This window comes from Sabethes cyaneus, chromosome 2 (genome assembly GCF_943734655.1).
Source record: "Sabethes cyaneus chromosome 2, idSabCyanKW18_F2, whole genome shotgun sequence".
Lineage (NCBI taxonomy): Eukaryota > Metazoa > Arthropoda > Insecta > Diptera > Culicidae > Sabethes > Sabethes cyaneus.
In genome coordinates this window covers 51,226-73,661 of record NC_071354.1, presented here as the reverse complement: position 1 = coordinate 73,661, position 22,436 = coordinate 51,226, and the positions used below count along the sequence as shown (strand labels likewise).

Sequence of the window (22,436 nt, the reverse complement as noted above, 5' to 3'; positions counted from 1 at the left end):
AAATAATATTCCACCGGCGCTTGCCTCGAACTCCTGGGGGTATGCGACAAGTTGAAAAAGTAGTCATTGCTGACCGGTGAATTCCTACCTGTGTTTTGATTTGTATTGAGCAGGCAAGCGGCAACTCACAAGCGCTATGTTGTTATAGTTTTCCATTGCTTTTGGCTTATGCTTATTTTTGACAGAGACAGTGCCCAAATAGGAATTGGAATTTAATTAGTCTATTTCTACTGCGGAGCCGATTCTAATGTTTCTAAACAAAAGGACCTGCGTATGTATTTTATTTGAAAAGAAAGTTTTGGCATGGCATTGAAGCAATATCGTACTTAAATTACTGGTAACCATTTGTAGTAATAAGCTAGCACAACTAAAAATCTTTTGCGAATTGTAGTTTGTTACACCGCGTCGAGGAGTGCAACATATTACATACTTCCGCGGCTGGACCAGTAAACGTTGCATGTGGTGAGTGGTGAGCTGTTCAAGGTAAACCGCGTGCTCTGGTCAATCATTTCCTTGCGTGGTGTATGTAGTGTCTGATGTGTATTTGTGACTCAGGACGTATGGTGTTAGTTACTTTTCTAGCGTAAGGCTAAGGCTTAATTAGGCATGGAGTGGTTGGTTTAAGTTCGCGTACGCTAGTATACATCCGACCATGAACGAAAGAAGTGCGATTTGCTGGATAAATCGACAACGTAATAAAAGCTAACGAAATTTGCAAGTTTAGTTTTGAAATCAACAAATGACTTCAGAGGCACGACAGATTGCACCCTTGTGAATTGTATTTGATTAGTGTACAAATATATTTGGTTTATAAAAGACCAACTGTGGACCCAACCCGAACAATTCCAGAGCGTAGTGCACGAAGTGAAAATTATCCGAGCATCTAGTAAAAGAAAAAAACAGAGAGAAGAAAGTAACCAAGCAAAGAGCTGTGAAAGTGAGTTTTATGAATGAGAACCGTGAGTAAATACTAGTTTTTATCCAGAAAAAAAAACAAATCGTGGCAACCGTCGTTACCTTTCATTACTTTTAAATAGAAGAAGTACATTTTTGTGCACGTTATTTTGTGTTGACTGTTTACCTACTTGTGGATAACGAAAAAATAGTGAACGCCTTTTAAAAACTACGTTTATCTATTAAGCGCAAAGGCTGTAAGTGATTCGAAATAAGTGTAACGACAAAAGAAAATCAAACAAAATGGTAGACCAGCATAAAATTTTCTTCGCAAAAACAAGCTTCGTTATATGCATTATTTCTTCAGGTAATTATCGTTATGACATTTCTTAAATTATCTAGATATTGATGATGGTATCTGGAAACATTGAACATGGAATCTCTTTTGCAAAATAAGAATCACGTAATTGTTAGGGGCCTCCCGTCGCCCAGCAAAGATTTGCATTCGTTTGAAATTGGCAGCTAGAAAATGTTACAATTGCGGAATGTTTAGCCGCGTACCAAACTGTTGGCTGTGTATTATTCCGTTAATCTATTACTAATTATTTTGACTACCAATAACTATTTGATATGATTATATAGTTCTGTAACCAAAAAATACGGCAAACAAGCTAAAAAGTATATTCTTACCATCTTTAATAAATTTACACTTTCATACTACTATTTTCAACATAGCATATCAACAGTATTTAAACCAAATAAATATAAATTATTTGTGCGTCTTAGGAGAATATGCATATGAAAAATAAGGTATTTTTAAATTCTACTGCTATACTATGAAAAATGGCGACAAAATGGCAAACGCTTAAAAGTAACATTTCACCTATGCTTGCTTTGAAACTGCGTCATGAGGGTGTGCGAGAACTCAAAAAACTGGTCATTGCTAACCGATAAACTCCCACCTATTATAAGATATGTATTGTGTAGACAAGCAGTATCTTGAGCGTGCTCCAGAGCAAGAGTTAGTATTACTTGTTTTTTAGTGGCAGTATTCAAAAGTAACAATTGAAGAAATCTGAATTTGTTGATAGAAGCCGATTTGAACTTAATTAATAATTGACAGGAGGAATTAAGTTCGACCGAAGGAGAAAGTTGCGGCATGTAAGCGGTCTACGAAGATTTAAGTCGTAACTTTTGTTTATTCAAGTCGTATTTTGTTGCATCGCGTTAAGGTGGCAACATGTCGTACACTGTGACAACTAGCTCTAGCTCAGCGAGCGTTGCACATGGCGACGTGAGCTCACAAAGTTAAACCGCGTGCTTCGGCCAAACATTTCTTGGATGGTGAATTCACCACCTGCTGTGTGTCTGTGTGCTACAAACATCAGTCGTCGTATTATGTGGATTGCTCTCCTAGCGTAAAGCTGAGGTGTAACTGAAGGTATCGAGCGATTGGTCCGCTAGTATACGTTCGAGCGCGAAAAAAAAACGTAGCGGCTGTCTGGATAGATCGGCAACGCGGTCAAACATTGCAAGAAGCAGACAACCTCAATTCAACAAGTGGCTTACTGATTTCGGCATTTTCTATTCAACTTAGTGTATAAATCTTTTGTGTCTCGTGAGTGCATCTTATTCGAGCTTAATTAAAATAATTCGACAAAATATTGCGAGATTAGAAAGATGCCAAGTAGGAAGCTGCGAAAGCGAACTTTGTGAATAAAAATTGTGGTGTTAGTTTTTTGTACAGAAAATACATAAAAAAGCAAACCGTGACAACTGCATAATAAGGAGTAAACACGAGTAAAATAAAAATTAAATGGGAGCTGTAAAAATTTGTGTTTTGTTTATTTTATTGGTTGGTTTCTTGTGGACAACGAAACATAATTGACGTTAATGGTGAGCTGAAGTCGAAATGAATGTAATGAAACTAAGATCAAATAAAATGCTAAGGAAAAAATGGATTTTTTTAGGATATTTCACGCTACGCGCTATTTTTTCAGGTAACGATAATTATGAAATTGTAATATTATGATCACACCACATCAGAATTGACAAAATAAGACTCGTGCGTGTTTTTCTCATTTTATATTGTGTATCCGTAATGTAATATTATAGGTCTTAGCTAACTTGCTACTCGAACTGCAATTCGTTTGTTGAGTGTCTTAGTGGAATCCGAAAATAGAGCAGAAACTTGAACACCTTTGAAACCGGAATTATTTCATCTGTAGAAAAAGACCTATGTACAGATAGGACATTATCATATCATATTATATTATATTAGGCCATTACAAATATTTTATAAAGTTTTTGTCCTTCCGGTGTTCGGCCACTGAAGGGGGGGGCGAAAAAAAAACAAAATGAATTTTTTAATCGAGCAAAAAAAACATGGATTTTAAGAATTTTTATTAAGGGTTTAAACGTGAAAACCGAATCTATTCTTGCTTATAATATATACGTTATTATTTTCTATGCAAAAATATACGAAAAAAGACAAAAACAAAAATTTTTTGGACGATTTTTAGAAATTCCATTGTTCGAATTTCCATTTCTGTTTCGTGCTAGAAGCGTTAATTCAACTCGGAGACTCATTTTTCGAGTTTTTCAGACTGTAGAGCCCACAGACAATTGATTTTATAAAAAAGAAATTTGACTTATATCCTATAAATTATTTTTTTGCCCCCCGATTTTTCAAGCCAATTTCCAAGGGGGGGGGGGTGACAAAAACTTTAAATATGATTTGCAATGGCCTTATTTTATTACGAGTCAAGTTAGGAAGGTTTTCCGTTTTATTCTACTAAAAATTATACTATACAATGTTCACCTTAAAGATAATTACAAAATTCCACTATACTATAATTACACTATAACTATGGAATTTTGTAATTATCTTTAAGGTGAACATTGTGTAGTATAATTTAATTGTTTACGTGAGGGAGGGCTGGTTTGGCTATTTTATTTTTCATGCGTGGACTCATTACTGCGACCAGTATAGTTGATCTATTGTAATATCGCCCGGGTGTTTGCTGTATGACCTGCACTGCATTTCTTTTTGCTATAATCGCTATTGAGTGAGCGATATGCTTATTAAATTTTATGCGTGCTTGCGTGTATTGGGGTTTACCCTTCCTTCAAAGCTTAATCTACTTTATCCACTTATTCCTCACTGCCAGTACTATCCCATATTATAGCCGTCCCTGGCGAGGACTCATTCGTACCTCTGACCAGTGCACTTAACTATAGGAGGGACATTTGCACTGTCAGGAGGCTCCAGTGGGTAAATATATAGAATTCAGCATGAAGGAAGGGTATATGGAGGGGCCTGAGAATAAACCCATGCTAGTCACTTGACATCGAATGGCTTGATTCTACTAAGATTCGAACCCACGACCACTCGCTTGTCAAAGCAGACTCGGTAACCTTGCGGCTACGGAGCCCCTAGCCGGTTTGGCTATGTTATAGTTATAGTGTAATTATAGTAAAGTGGAATTTTATAATTATCCTTAAGGTGAAAATTGTGTAGTATAATTTTTAGTAGAATAAAACGGAAAACCTTCCTAACTTGACTCGTATTCGAGATTCTGCTAAGACACTCAACATAATAACTTTTAAATCAGTATTTTATTATTATTTTTTTAATATATTTAGTTCCTTTTGTCTGACTGTAACGCTAGATCCAAGCAAGCTGTTAAATGAAAAAATTTCTGCTCTACAACACGCGTAGTGAAGGAAACAATGATTTCAGCAGTGTGTGGGTGGGTGTTTGAAATCAGTAATTTGATAGGTTGCCACATAATGCAATACTAATTCTAACAACTCTACGGTTGAACAAAAAAATTGGGTTTTAAAACAATAAGATTTGTAGCAAACATCAACCGTTTGAGATTCATGGAGCATTCTAAGCGTGTGATTTAGCACGTGATAACAACGATAGCCTACGAATTAATCAGGCTATAATTTATTATCAGAAGCTGTCAAAGTAGCGCATACCCAATATAAAACGCGAAAACGCATATCCCGTTGAGCATCTTTATACCTACATTGACTTCTTCCGGAGTTCCTACGAGAATCGAAGCTAAAACCCTTCAAGAGCCAGGTGAGGTATGATATCTGAATCATACAGACATGATGTAACGTGTTTTCTTAAACAGTCTGAAGTTTTATCAAGGACAAATTCATACTTTAATGATAAAAAAAAATCATCAAAAAGTGGTAGGGTAGTTTATCCAATAGTTGTGGTAGTACCAATAGTTGCGCTACTATTCATTATTAATGCATATTGTCGTCACCGTAGCATTTTAGATAAAACAATTACATTCATTATATAAAACAGGTTTTAAAAGTATTGGTAGTTAAACTACACCATTTAAAATTAAAGCATTATTTGCTAAAATGCCAATTTTCCAAAATCTAACGCGCAGTTGGAGCGCACAACTATAGGCGCTCATCTATAGTTTTGCTACGATGTTTTTTCACTTAGCAACCTAGCAATGTATATGGAATAACACAATTAAAGGAACATCAAACTTAATTAAGGAAACATTAGCGCAACAGTTGGTACAATATAATTGAATCAGATAATTCATTTTTTCTTTATAAAGCTTCTCGTACAACGAAAGCAATTGTCTTGCCTTGTGACAAATACCTTGTATATGATAAATTTATATCCCACAAGCATTAATTGAAGCATGTACCTCAATAAACAAGAAAAATGAAGTTATATTGTGCTTAGTGGCGCAACTAATGGATCGTCTACCCTATATGTGGAACCTGTTGTTCCATGATTTTGTTGCTAAGTTGATTTACGAAGGCGACCTGAAATATCTCAATATAAAGTAACATAAATATTGAAGTCCGCAAATTTAGGTTCTAACTTTAAGAATTCAGTAGAAGTAGCCTTGGATATTTACTGTAAAATATTTTAAAAGTATTCTAATTTTTTTAGTGGCTGGGTCACAAAAAGTCGAAATATCCAATATACCAAGATTTTGTATTGCATTGACCCGATTTCAAGCAAATAACTAATCCAAGAGTTTGTCCGGTTTACTAAAACGAAGGATGTTTTTGTAGATGTGGTCCAACGAGTTGCAGCGTATTAGACAGCAGACGTCTCCCCGGTATAATGCTATCAATATTTTCTGCAATCATTGTTTTGGCGAGACCGAATCTAAATTTTGTCTCGGTTCTAAAATTGAGTACTTTTTCAAAATGTTGTCTTTCGAGCAGCACGTTCCTCACAATTGGTAGATTTTTAATCTTTTATCTAAGCGCCGTTTGCTTCGTTTGTAGATAACACGTATTTAAATTAATAGAAGGTTGTCAATTTTAAAACTAGTTCACTTATAAATTTTACGTGCTATTGAATTGTCAACCATATTACATTTTCAAAGGTTTTGGTATCGTGGCTAGGCACGACGGGTCAACCTAGTCGAATAATATTGTTTCTATTTTGATCTTACGTGTTTCGTTTCGTAAGAGGTAAATAGTCACTATGTACACTAGAAAATTGAGCATTTTTGCGCGGAGCACATGATCGCGTTTTTTTTCTATTCGGTTCATATCAGTAAAGTTTGGTTAAATAATTTCATCAATGTTGTTCAAATAACTTTTGACGGGTAAGGCCAATTCTAATAAGATTTAGCAGATATGTTCACAGCGTTAAGACCTGTCGTTTGATACTAAGATAATTGAAATCTTATTAATTATCTGGTTAAAATCGTTATGAATAATTGTAAATTTTATTTTGCTGTACACTACTGCTCATAACTTTCAAATTCTACATCTAATTAAAAAACAAATCAATAGTGATCTATGAGGCTATATTACCTACCAAATGAGAAAAATAGTGCATTAATCGGTTTGGCCATCTCTGAGAAACGTTCGACTAATTGACACCTTGAAATAGCACACTTTTAAGCATAACTTTTGAACCGCTTGATTGTTTGCGCCCAAAAAATTTGCAGTAGCAAGAGCTTTCGTTTGTCACTAAAATTATTGAAATCGGTTGACCGGTTCCGAAGAAAATCATGTCACGTAGTTTTTACATTTTTGCTTATAACTTTTAAACAAAATGTCAGACCGCAAAACAATTCAATAGTGATCTACAAGGTGATAACACCTTTCAAATAAGCGTAGAAGCAAACGAATCGGTTCAGCCATCTCCAAGAAACAGGCGACTAAAAACAGCGTTACACACATCCACACACACACACACACACACACACACACACACACACACACACACACACACACACACACACACACACACGCACGCACGCACACACACGCGCACACACACACGCACACACACACGCACACACACACGCACGCACACACACGCACACACACACACACGCACACACACACACGCACGCACACACACACACACATACACACACACACATTGCTCAGTTCGTCGAACCCTATTGCTTATAAGTACCTTTGTTATACTATAACAAAGGTACTTACAAGCAATAGGGTAAAGTGAAGTAAAAATATATTACAAACATATCAATCTTAATTTTTACCTTTGTTATACTAGACAAGTGAAGAAAATGACAATTGAAATCTGAAATCAAAGAAAAGAAAAACTTTTCGATCGAATCCCACTATTTAATATTTATTTGCAACAGATACGTAGTTCGCCTACGACGGTGAGGCTTCATCAGTGTCTTATTTCAAAGCGTATACGTATCTGTCGCGAATAAATATTAAATACTGGAATTTAGTCGGTAAAAGTTTTATCTTTCCTTAAATTCAGAGTTCGTATTCCACTAAGAGGCTTCAAAAACTTCAGACAATTGGCATGTTTCCCACTTCTCTTGAATCTCAATGCAAATTTAAAAATTGCAGATTGTCATCACATACACACATACATACACACATACAATACATACATACATACACACATACATACATACATACATACATACATACATACATACACGCATACATACATACACACATACATACATACATACATACATACATACATACATACATATATATACACATACATCACACACATTGAATACAACCAACATTTGATTGATATGTTTTGATTTCACACGTTTTAACGGTTTAATATACGGTGCTTAAGTGTTAAAGTTTGAATAACTTTTGAATGAACCGTCCGATTTTAAATAACTCGGTTTCGTTTGATAAATCTCAGCAGTAATTTTCAAATAATAATAAAATGCGTGATGTTTTTCATTGAATTAATGCTTATATGTTACAAAAATATGTTCATTTTTTCACATTTCCTTATGTAACTTTCAAACTACAAGCCCAATCGTCATGAAATTTGGAAGTTAAGGATTTGCAAGTCTCCTCTTTCATATGCAATCAGTTTGGTTCAAATCGGTTATGGGACCTATGAGATAATGAAGTCCCATATTTTTCGTATTTTTATACATAACTTTTGAACTAAAAGTCCGATCAAAATGACCTATGGGACACCTAGACCTTTCATTTGACACTAAGAACATTGAAATCGGTCCAGCCATCTCCGAGAAAAGTGAGTGAGATTGGAAGCGTTACATACACACACACACACACACACACACACACACACACACACACACACACACACACACACACACACACACACACACACACACACACACACACACACACACACACACACACACACACACACACACACACACACACACACACACACACACACACACACACACACACACACACACACACACACACACACACACACACACACACACACACACACACACACACACACACACACACACACACACACACACACACACACACACACACACACACACACACACACACACACACACACACACACACACACACACACACACACACACACACACACACACACACACACACACACACACACACACACACACACACACACACACACACACACACACACACACACACACACACACACACACACACACACACACACACACACACACACACACACACACACACACACACACACACACACACACACACACACACACACACACACACACACACACACACACACACACACACACACACACACACACACACACACACACACACACACACACACACACACACACACACACACACACACACACACACACACACACACACACACACACACACACACACACACACACACACACACACACACACACACACACACACACACACACACACACACACACACACACACACACACACACACACACACACACACACACACACACACACACACACACACACACACACACACACACACACACACACACACACACACACACACACACACACACACACACACACACACACACACACACACACACACACACACACACACACACACACACACACACACACACACACACACACACACACACACACACACACACACACACACACACACACACACACACACACACACACACACACACACACACACACACACACACACACACACACACACACACACACACACACACACACACACACACACACACACACACACACACACACACACACACAACGAATACATCCAGGAAAACGGACAGTTGCTCACTTAAACCAAACCCCAGAATGTCACCCCAGTAGACATCGTAGATATACCGGGTTATCCGCATGGCTCCGATTTTGTTCGAATTTTGTAAACTTATTCCTTTCCAGAAAATTCCAATTTTTTAATTTGGTGTTTGGGTTGCCCATTTTTAAGTTATAATTTCTGAGAGAGGTATTATAATGCGGTTTGTGATATTTATTAATCGTTCTATCTCAAATAATAAGTAAAATGGTATAATAAAAGTTCCTCTCACCAGAATGTGAATTAAATCGAGTTTTTCCAAGGCGTTTATCATATGAACCTTGTTTTTTATAGTAAATCAAATATACCTCAGCAAATCTTTTAATCTGTCAATTTCTACGTGCCTTTCGTAAGCAAACTTACTTTTTATAACAACTGTAACCTCTACTCTAATCAAAAATTAACAAATTACACGCTTCTTACGCGCATGAATGAAATTGTGGGAAATCGGACACCATCCTACTGGCCTTCAACGGTAATACACGTTATAAGACTGAAATAACCAACAGTTAAGTTGGAGCTCAAATAACATCGCTACTTTAAACACCAACAAGCGGAGTTCCAATAGAAGGTTTCAATTACAAAGCATTTAAAGTTTTGTCTTACAATCTCGGCCGGCAGCGCTCAAGCCCTAAAGTGAAACCGTTGATGACAAATAAAATCAAGCTTAGCTCATCCAGTTAGAAAAAAGCTGAGTAGAAAAATCAACTTTGCAACATATGCGAGGCAAGAAAAACAATCCATTTTGTACATAGTAGTGGGTGGGATGGAAGACTGCAGAAGGAGTAGAATATCTGTCTGTTTGCGTACTTCGTACCTAGATCATATATCGTAATAAACATTGAGATAATGCGCTGCTTGTTACACGGTGCTACAGTAAATTCGACGTTGCTAGCAATTGCGTGATGCTTATTATGTAATTCTATATCTTTTTCAGCGGTATAGTTCTAAAAACAATATGTGTTTTCTAACACGCAAGCAAATCATTAATGGATCATAATTTTCCAGTTTTGAGCCGCACGCTTTTTTGACAAAGTAAGATACAAAGAAATTTCTCTAACGAGTTCCATGTCTAAGATCAAATCAAGAGTCACAAATCTTCCTTTATGTAGAATATAGAATGTGTAGAATGTGCCGCCTGAGCCGCATTTACTGATAACGGAACAAATAACTTGCAAGCAATTATCACCAGAAACTTTCCATAACAAAGCATCAAAAACTGGGAGAGCACCTTGTTGACGGCGTCGACGTAATGCCACGGTAATTAGAGGTAAGTCCTCCATTACCGGACACCTAAGGATTTTGACATACCTATATAAAATCCTCTTATTGCTTGCATATTTGTTGACTAAAGATATTTGAAAAATTGCTTTGAAAAACAGTTTTTTATGCAGTACATCGAAGCTTCTCTGTTTTCTTCGAAAAATTGGTCATCAACTGGTGTCCTTGTTTTTTCATACTTAAGATAACTGGTTAGGTATATGTGATGTTTTATTTCTTCTCAATCTGTTTTTTTGCAAAATCTTGATTTCATTCAAGAATTTGACTGAACCAAGTAAAGCATTTTGCTGTCCGGTATAGGGGGACGCCTCGGTGTCCGGTACTGGGTGACGAGAATGACTGAGTACAATCTATATTTTTTAACGAATCTTTGTGGAAAAATGAACTATGGAGCTTGGAAAATATTTAATGAAAGATATTTTATGCATGAAAAATAAAACTTGATCCGACCGAATTATGCTTTAATGCTAATCCGAAAATTAGCCGAAACATTAAATTCGTTCGGCGGTAGATAAAAACAGACAAATGTCTGTTTTCATGAATGATTTTGACATATTAAATCACACATGCTAGTTTTTGGACTTTTTTGAAAATCAGAAGTGTCCGGTATTGAGAGCTGTCCGACGCTGATGGACTTCCCCCTACAGCAATCTAACTGATCGCCCTTTTTGCAGATGGAACAGACCATACCTCCAGTAGTTTCTCCTCCTCCCAAATTTGAAATTATCCAGTGAAGTGCCATTGCTAGCGGTTCTTGACCATATTTGAGGAGATTGGCCGGGAGTCGGCCCTTTCCGGCGACTCTATTATTCTTCAGCTAACCGATTCCTCGCTGAATCTCTTCGAGAGCGGGAGCCGGCATGCTGTTATCGTTTGTAGGCACTCCTAAATTAACTTCCGTTGCGTCTCGTAAACCTGACATGTGTAGGGACGAGGGAGGGGATCACAAACGAGCGCTCTCTCGTATCGTTTTCGGCAAACCGAAACGACCCGCGTAGACACGGGTTTCTCCGGAACTACATGACCAATTTCAACGATCTTAGTATCAAATGAAAGCCCTTATTAAAGTTAAATTGTTCAGGAATTTTTAATTGAAAACAAACAAGTAGTTTAAAAGTTATGCTTAAAAAACCTGTTTTGACAAGGTAATAATTATCGCCTGTTTCTTAGAGATGGCCAAACCGATTTATGCGCTATTAGCCTCATTTGAAAGATAATATATCCTAATAGATCACTATTGAATGATTTTTTGATTGGACGTTTAATTTGAAAGTTATGAGCAATCGTATACACCACACCAAAATTAACAATAATTTATAATGATTTATACCAAGATAATTTACCTAATTTCAATTATTTTAATATCAAACGAGAGGTTTTCACACTACGAATGTATATGCAAAATTTCATAAGAATTGGTTCTACCGATCAAAAGATATTAACCCTCGAACACTCGCGCCAACTTTTGTAACACGGTTACTCGCGCGCCAAATAACCACAAACCGAAGAAAACGTGTGCACTAGAGTTTTGACTAGGAAAACTTGGTTTTAGATTTATCTAACCTTTGGAAGCGTTTCTAGAAATTGAAAGCTCTATCGTCTGGTGGGATTTAAATTTTGATTAATCCCCCTAAAAGTGAAATAAAAAAATTTTTTTTTTCAGTGTCAATATAACACATTGATGTGTTCTGCAAAGTTATAGAGCATATTATTACAAGAAATTTTGCTGAAGACAGTAACCTTCTATCTCTGCAGCGAAGATAGAAAAATCTTATTTATTGTATATGAATTTGTAAAATCAGTTTTTTTTATTTTTGCTCTTTTTGTAATTGTTGCATGACTTTTTCATGTACTACAAAATTGTACAAATAGTAAAAATACACAACTTTGCTGAAAATAGTATACCTGTACGTTTGCTTGTTTAGGAACTGTAGAACTTTGATTATAAAGAATACCCTAATTTTGACTCCGAATTACTCGGCTACCAGCAGACGGATACATTTTAAACATTTTACATTGGCTGATAGTTTTGCTGCATGCGTTTTCCCAACAATTTAAATTATTAATGCATTGAATAATTATGACATTTTGCTCACAATAAGTTAGTTGAAGAATATACGTTAGTTAAACAACATTTGTAAGGTTAGGAACTGAAAACCGCACGACCCCGCACCTCCTAGCTTGGCTACTCAATTATACAAATTGAAGTATTTCCAGGAATGGTCACGTAGAGGCGCTAGGTAGGGGCTTGGGATGGCTAGAGCTATGTTGGGCGCTTTTTTCTACTTGCCTTCCCCATTTCATACCCGGGTAACATACCGACAGCTCCCATATACAAAAAGCGTACCTCGAAATGGTTCCTGGTTCCGCTACTAACCTTTGAGTGAGGCGAATAACTCGAAATGATAACATTGCATGAGCTTTCATGCAATACACGTGCAAAATCATCGTCAAAAATGCTTATTGCAACAAAGTTGATCTACCTTTTCATTCGACTTTTTTCGTTCAAATCTGCGTAAACAGTTGAAGAACATTAGAAGCATGAACCTACAGAAAGGCATATATGCAAACGAAAACAAAACGAGTAAGAGATTGTGGTTTGTGGACGCATAAATGATAACTCTTTGGCACGTAAAGTATATTGCAAAAATCTATGTGTGGGACGCATAAAAACTAAACGAAAACTTTTCTCAGTGCATATTTGTCATAGTGTCAAAAGTTACATCTGTCTTTCTGTGGTGGATCCATACTCACAGCGAATACATTATCAAACTTCTATTTCCACATCGCTCTCAGTTTATGGCGTGCACACATAGCAAATTTAATGAAGTTAGTCACGGGAGATAGAAAATTCCGTCCGTTTCTTTTACTTCAGTCTATTTGCTGGGTTGTCCACATACGACAACTTGACTCACTCGATGTAGAAAGCCCCCTACAACAACAAATAAGAGGGACCAAAAACGCCGAAAGTAGGCCGGTCGTGAAGACTCCTAAAATATTCACCGCAAAAAGTGTAGGGTCGTTTGGGGTGATTTGGACACCTGGGGTAAAATGGACAGGTACTTTTTCTCGGAAAGTAGGAGTTTCTCTGCATTCAAACAATTCTCAACTTCTTCCTTATCTTCTTACACCGTTATTAACGTAAAAAAATTGGGCCTTACTTTGACAGGTTTTGCGAAATGTAAATGTAAACAAAACAACGCCTAAAACGACACCAAATGTAATTTTGATGCTCTAGGTTTTAAGGTTTTTCCAGTGATTTAACAAACTTTTCAAATTATTGTGCAGTGCAGTTCTGTTTGGCTACATAAGAGAGACTGTTTGATAGAAAATTATAGCTAGATTGTATAAACATAAATCCAAGTTTTAAACTCATATTGTTGTATGCTGTGTGGGGTGAAATGGACAGTTTTTTTGGGTGAAATGGTCCAGTTGATTTTAAACCATTTCTTCGGTCTCATTAATTCTAGATACCGTAAAAGTACAAAAAAGATGTGCATGTGATGTTAAAACAAGAATCCACCGAAAAGATCATTATAGACAATCAAGAATGGGTTTTGAGTATTTAAGAGTATTTGCAATCCCGCCAATCGTCAAAGGCTAACATTCGCATCAAAAGTCAGGGATTTTAATAATCGGGTTTCGATGTGTTTGAGAACTAACTGAACGAAATATTTCTCTGGTCATTTTCCCTCATACTCCGGTTCATATTAAAATTTGTGATTTTTGAGGCACTCGGGGCTAATCCCTGAATGTCTATGGTTGTGCAAAATGCAATGTCACATTCATTTTGTTATCGTAACTATTTTATCCCAATCGATATGTCGAACTGTCAATATATCTTCAGCTTTATGTTTGACCATCCTCTCTGAGCCACCAGGAACTAATGAAGGAGCAATTGCATAACAAATGTCGAATAAGCCTTTAAATAAGATCTAGATTCATCGAAGTATGGTTTTGTTTACTTGCGAAAAAGCTAAAGTGATATTGGTATAACTTATGAACTGGCTCTTCCCCTCAGATAGACGGAATTGAGCTCGAAACACTATTACTAGTTAATATATGTTCCTAAGTTATCTGCTATGAGCCTAAGTATGTTATTTCGTTAAAAACAACCGTTTTTTACACATTGTCCATTTCACCCCAGTGGGTGTCCATATTACCCCAAACAAAATTTTGATGCCAAAAAATCATTATTTCTATTTTAACCTATTTTAGCAAAACAAAGCTAGATGCAATTGGTAAACTCCGCTGGTAAACAGAAAACAAGTAAATCTCAGTATACGATTTAACTTTTTTGAAATTTGATGCATAGATTTTGGGATAATAGGTGATTTCGTTAGGGTATCCAAATTTCCCCAAATTAACCTACAACTGTTGCGTCGTCGAGGTGGCTGCCACCAAAACAAAAAACAGGGGAAAAAATGGACAAACACCTGGCTACAAGTTCTCTTGTAGCAATTTTTTTCTCCTTATAGAATAAAAATACACATCTATTTAATGTACCCTGAGCGGTTTGCTGTCAATGTGAATGCGGTACAGTCTAACAGGGTGTATAAATTTATGCTAATGGTTGCATGTGATGCGAATGGTTTGGTTGGCTACTAGCGAGGTTGATGATAATCATCGTTGCTTCGTTGCGGTAAGCGGCGTAAGATGGGTGTGGGTGCTGCGTGCTGCCTGGTGGTAAATATTTATGACGAACAGAGCCGACAGAGCTGACTGTACCAAGTCTCGCCGACCATTCCGTTAAGAAATCATCGAATAAAAGGAAATAAGATCTGAATGGCCTTCGCCGGACTGAACGAGTGGCAAAAAAGCCACACAAAAAATGCATCACAAGCGGAATTGATCATATCAGGTTTATGATGAGAGTGAACGAAATAGGATTGAAACATAGTGTACAACAGATTTTTTTATAAAAATGCAGTTAATAATTCATTCGGTAACAACCTCTTAATTATGGTTAACCTCTGATTAACGGTTCAGCATTTGTGGCTCGAGCAGCACGTTCTTCACAGGATAGTTTGATTAACGGTTAGTTGTTGGAGCAAACATGCCTGTATAAAATGTAATTACAATTATACTGTTATTTCGGCATACGTCACCAAAGCAATAACGCTTTTACAAATTTGATAAAAAGTTTCGGTTCTAGTCCCAAAATTTTCTTGAAGAAAAGTAGGCAAATAAAAATATGTAACCAGACCATTAATAATTAAATAAAAGAACAGAAATATATAATTTAATACTTAATACAAAAAATTGTACCTACTTAACTTTTAGTTTAAAAAGACTTAGGGTGAGTTATGTATATTGGACTTGCGTTACTCGTAAGCTATTTTGGACACTTACATTTGATTTTGCTGTAAATGCTCAAAATAGAGTAGCTGAGTAGGAGATTATCCAAGGTTGTGAAATAACCACCATTTTTGACGTGTTTATTAAACTAGCAATACGAAGTTATTACCAACGTCTCTTCTCATTGCATTGCAGGCACATGAGAGCGAAATCTGCATATTTGAGATCTCGAACTTCCCATTTTCACATGAAACTGATAGATTACTTTGCATTTAAGGTGTTATACTCCGTCTCCCAATTTCGTAATAACTTTTTAGTTCAGTTTTTTGTTTATTCTGTCTTTACTAAAAAGATACGTAGGACTTTAAGCATTAAATAATCCGATCCAAAGCTATGGCCAAAAACAAAACCTGTTTCACAACCGGGGACATTACCCTACGCGTAACACCTATCCAAAACAGATAACCAGATCCTAGAAGAGTTGAAAATCGCAAAGCAAAATCTTTGACCGTCTGACTTATGTTCCAGGTAGTAATCGACATCAGGTCAGGTAAAGTACGTTCCGAATCATGATCATAATTTTTCATCGAACCGAATCCGGCACGAAGTGTTTCGGTGCCGGAATTGATAATATGACAAAAAATAATTTTTAAAACATTTACTTTTATAATTTTTATCATATCTATCTACTCAATGATAAAATGTATTATCACAAAAGATTAAGACATTAGACCAACCTCGTGTATTTGCCTTTACCTTTCTTGAGGTCAAGCATATATAACTAATTTTTATTTATAATGGTAGTTTTTACAATTAAACGTAGGGAACGGTAGAAGAAACTAATGATACAAAGATGTTGATAGGATCCAACAGAGCGAGACCAGGCGTGAAGTTTCCCACTAAACGTGATACTTTTATTTTTTGACCAGAAATGAACAATCACCCAAAATGTGGTTTAAATGCGAGAAGTTTGATTAGATGAGGGGTATGAAACATAATAATTCGATTACGAAGAAAACTATATTTTGATCAAGCATAAATGGGTTTGGATTCATAACTGCGTATATAAAAGTGAACGTGAGTTTGTATGTTTGTGTGTATGTTCCACCATAACTCCAGAACGCCTTGACCGTTCTCCACCAATCTTGGCACACATATTCCTTAAGGGGGTATAGTACCTTTTACCATTGGCGGAACTAGGGGGGGGGGGGGGCAAGGAGGGGCTTATCCTAGAAAAATTGTCGCTCATCTCTTTTAAACATTCACTTCAACAATGGCAGACAGATTCTCACAGATTCTTATAAACATACATATGCCAGAAATGCAATTTACATTAGTCTTGGACCTGATGATCTGATATAGTCCTATGTCACCCTTTCGTACAACCCTTAGGGCTGTATACCTTGTAGTTTTTTCATTGTAATTGTAAACTTCGGAAAAGGCGATTGTAGCAATATTAATTTGACAAGATCACCAAAATTTCGCAAAAATGCAATTAAAAATAGGGTATTTGTGCCTATATGAGCCGTTGTTCACGGAATTCATTCTTTTCATGTCTATATAGAATTTCAATATGTATGGCTTAGATTTTCTGCGGTGGCCCAAGCTGTACAACATGGGCCGGCTATGACAATATTTTTTGTCTTCACGTAAATGCCTATAACTTTATTTTTCAAGCAATCAATTCAAAACTTTCCGGAAATATACCTTATTCTTAGACCTTTGCAACGATGTATTTAGATTTCGTTTCCTTTTGAAACGAAAGTTATGGGCGAATTCCAAAACGTGGCCCAACCACGACGACACTCCCTTAGTATCTGCTGCTCGTGACTCACATACACTCAAGGCTCGTTTTACGTCCACTATCGGGGGACATAAAAAAATCGGTCGTAAAAAGGCAGAACGTTAATACAAATTTTAGACGTAAAACGAGACAACATTAATTCAAATTTCGGACGTAAAAATGGACATAAAAAGAGATTTTTTGAAAACGATGGTTTTTACAATTGATGGAGGGACGGTAGGGAATGCACCTTCCAGCATTGGACAAAAGATAGGAGTCACAACGACAACTTGTTAAGCGTAGCTACCTATTACCCCCCCTTCCTTCCCACTCTTTCCCCTCCTTTCCCAAAAATTTTCATTACTTTCCCCTACCGTCCCTCCATCAATTGTAAAAACCATCGTTTTCGTAAAAAGAGATTCTAGTGTACCTCGGCCATTCTCCACTTTCAGCTTTTGCTCCGTCAAATATCGTCCGCAAGGGCGGGCATATCCAAGGGCGTGAGCATCGTCAAATCTATAAAAAACTACCGGTCTAATATGGGTGTACTTTGTCCGCATCGTACGGTGGCCATCGTTTGCTATCGGATGGTAGCGATTTGCGAAGGACAAAGTAGACTCGATTTCCTGCTTGAATACTGCGCAAGACCTCCTTATTTGTGTTATCCGCGGCCTAACTTCGCGGAAAAGTTAAAATTGTAAGAAAAAACCCGATTTAATCCACATAGTGGTGTAAGGAACCTTTGTTATACCATTTTATTTGTCATTTGATAAGGGCATCTCCAGCTCAAATATTATTTTTGATTGAAATGAAAATTTGCCGATATGCTGGATACCACGCAAGGATTTATTTTCCATCAAACATAATTTTTTCGCCAAGAATAACTTTTCAAAACGACATATTTAAAAATAAGATTTTTTTAAATTACAGGTTAATTACTACTTAATTCTCGGGTAATTTTTCTAATAGACCTATGTGACAATGAGAGATACTCTGCGTGTCTCCTCTCTTCCGTTTTTTACGGCGATACTAAAGCATTTTAACACATCAGCTTTGCTTCAATCGGTTTTCGCAGTCACTAGTTAGCTAAATGTTTTGAAAATTTTCTTTTCTATGCATTTATGTAGCCGTGAAGACCGGAGACGCGAAGAGAATCTCTCATTGTCACATAGGTCTTTTTGAAAAATTATCCAAGATTTGATGGCGTCAAAGGATAAGTTGTGGGAAATTAGACGTATTTTCAGAAAAAAAAATCACTGTAAGAAGAAAACTGCGCAAAATCGTGACAAAAATTAAAATGTTAATTTTCTCAAAATATCCTCTCATATTTGCCTTGTTTTTTTAAAGGATGCTTTAGGTATGCTTTTCTGTGAAACTTGCAAAATCAAATTCTATACTCATCATTTTGAAATAATTTCTCATATAAACTATTTCTTAGGGCCAGCCGTTCTCAAGTTATTACAAATGAGAAATTTAAAACTTATGTATTAGGGTCAATTTTTGCAAAGTATCCGATAATCGTGTAATCGACCTTCACGAATTTGAACTAAATTTGGTCAGATTGTCTGTTTTAGGTCAACAAGCAAAAATCCTAGTTTTGGTGCCGATTGGTCCTCCCCACGATTAATGGTCGTACCTCTTTTTAAAAAGGAAAGACCCGTTTTGTCAAACCATTTCATTTTCTTTAGCTTATAGATGAATATCGTCGTATTGAGAAAGAAACTATTTTCGCATTTTTACGTTCCAATTTCTATTTAAAATAGTCGAGTAAAAATGGGGTTTTTAGCATTTTGACCTGAAAATGTTCATATAGAAATCGACACGTCTTCGGAACTTAAATCAACTCAGTGGCGACTCGTGGGCGTTTAGCTTACCTGTTCAACCAGCGAAAAATACACATTAATACGCAGCTTTTTTTTTATTATCGCAATTCTATATTTTAATCATAAAACAAACATTAGGGGTTTTCACCGTAGCGCTTGCCATGTTGCGTAAACGGTGTATTTCGTGTATATACTGCCGCAATTCGCATTGCAGTTCCAGTTTCTATGGAGATGGAACTGTTATGCGAGTAGTGGCAGTATAAATACGCAATACTCCGTATTCGCAACATTACAAGCGCTACGTGAATATCCCTATTTATTCAAATAGCAACGGAATACGACGGTTTACTTTACCAGCAAACTCGTCTCTGAATTTTAATTACGAACCGAAAACTTTTCGTTCAATTTACCTATTGTACCTACGTGCGATTTTGTTGAACCACTGCAGAAAAGGTAACTGTAAAAAAGGTACAATTAGACTTACGTTGTTGATGAATGACTTCGAAAACTATAAGGAAAATTATATTTGTAACATTACTTACCTTAAAATTTACGCGCAGATTTACTGTGTATTCGCCCGTGATAGTTTCGGATAGTTAGCGAGAGAGGCAAAGACTAATGTATGTAAATTCATTATAATTAGGTTATGTATTAGTAAACATACAAATTTATTTTAGCTTTGAACTACTCCAACAAAGGTGATCGCTGCAAGAATTCTTTATCCCTACTACTATCCGAACAACTACCGTCCGCGAAAAGTGCACGTTCGTCTCTTAGAGGCTCTACCAATCATGTATTTAGTCTGCGACGCATTTACTTTTAGCCCAATCCTACTACCTCCACCGTTGCGAAATTTCAGCCTACAATATCAAAATCATCTACGTAGCCAAGAAGTTTGCTACCTTCACTGAACATTGAGTCTCTCGTTTCGATTTTGCACGCCGGATCATGTTCTCAAGGGTGATGTTGAAAAGCATGCAGGATAAGCTGTCAACTTGTCTCGACTCTTGCTGCGCCTCGAAGGGACTCGACCCTATTGACTCTAATAGTCTTTCCCAGCGGAGATTTGAATATACAACATACAACGACGCTAACTGGGGGGCGCAATTTCAACATGTACCTTCTTATATTTCAATTCGATTTTTTCATCAAATGAAGAACCCGGAGTATAAACCAAAATAGCTTTTGATTGAAAATAATTCCCCGTTTCCTGAATAAACTTTTTTAGGTTGTGTTAGATTTTTTTCACAGTGGTTCACAGCCTCTTACCTAGCAACTCCTACCCCTACCTCCTCGTGGTACCAGCCGGGATACGAGCAACCTCGGTGGAGATCGGGTAACCAACCCCGGTGGAAACCAAGGTCGTATGCTGACAGGGGAGGAGGGCTCCTTAGAGCTACGTTGGCCCCCGGCGATTCTGTGGGGTTGGTTGCAAGCCTGAACCACAAAAAAAAACCAAAGCAATGGACTCCGTAAGTAATAATAATAACTCTAATCGGAACAATCGGCAAAGACCCAGGCGACGAAAACGGACTAACGATTGGAAATTAGAAACATGGAACTGTCGGTCTCTTAATTTCCTCGGAAGTACCCACGTGCTTTCTAAAGAAGTGAAGAGTCCAAGTTCGACATCGTAGCGCTGCAGGAGGTATGCTGGAAAGGAACGATGGAACGTACGTATAGAGATGGTCATACCATCTACCAGAGCTGCGGCAATTCACACGAGCTGGGCACAGCTTTTATAGTGATGGGCGAGATGCAGAAGCGGGTGATCGGGTGGTGGCCGATCAACCCCCGAATGTGCAGATTAAGAATCAAGGGCCGATTCTTCAATATAAGCATAATTAACGTGCACAGCCCTCACCTCGGAAGTACCGATGATGACAAAGACGAATTCTACGCGCAGTTGGAGCGTGAATACGACCGCTGCCCAAGACATGATGTCAAAATTATCATCGGGGACTGTAATGCTCAGGTTGGTCAGGAGGAGGAATTCAAACCGGTGATTATACGGGTCAGCGCCCACCCGCAAACGAACGAAAACGGCCTAAGACTTGTCGACTTCGCCGCCTCCAAGAACGTGGCCATACGTAGTACCTTCTTCCAGCATAACCTCTACCATCGGTACACCTGGAGATCACCCAACCAGACAGAATCACAAATCGACCAGGTTCTGATAGATGTTCGGCAGTTTTCAGACATTATCGACGTCAGAACCTATCCGGGCGCTAACATTGATTCGGATCACTACCTAGTGATGGTAAGGATACGCCAAAAACTATCTGTTGTGAATAACCTACGATACCGCCGCCCGCCACGGTATAATCTAGCGCGACTGAAGCAACCGGAGGTCGCCAAAAACTACGCGTTATCTCTCGAAACCGCACTGCCGGGGGTGAGCTTGATGAAGCCCCTCTTGAGGACTGTTGGAATCCCGTGAAAACAGCCATTAACAGCGTAACGGAGAACGTCCTAGGCAGTGTGGCACCGAATCGACGTAACGAATGGTTTGACGAGGAATGCCAGCAGATATTGACGACACACGGAAGTTCTATCAGAGACTCAACGGATCTCGCAAAGGCTTCGTGCCGCGGGCCGAAATGTGCAGAGATAGGGATGGAGGTATCTTGACTGACGACCGTGCGGTGATCGAAAGGTGGAAGCAGCACTACGATGAACACCTGAATGGCGTGCAGGCGGAAGACCATGATAGCGGAGGAAGTGTCCACATTGGTGCAGCAAGCGACGAAGATGTGCCACCCCC

At 37.7% G+C, this 22,436-nt stretch overlaps 1 protein-coding gene across 5 annotated transcripts in view; it reads left to right on the top strand.

Moving 5' to 3' along the window:
* Positions 1 to 178: 178 nt before the first annotated feature.
* The window catches only part of LOC128734199 (fasciclin-3-like), a 57,360-nt gene continuing 35,102 nt past the window's right edge, over positions 179 to 22,436 (top strand). For 3 of the 5 annotated variants that reach the window (XM_053828259.1, XM_053828262.1, XM_053828263.1), the window contains exon 1: positions 674 to 1,261. In XM_053828259.1, coding sequence (XP_053684234.1) covers positions 1,198 to 1,261 — 64 coding nt within the window. In that variant the 5' untranslated portion in view covers positions 674 to 1,197. Of the gene's footprint in view, positions 272 to 673; positions 1,262 to 22,436 lie in introns of those variants that run through there. The other 2 variants (XM_053828261.1, XM_053828260.1) reach the window with 2 other exon arrangements.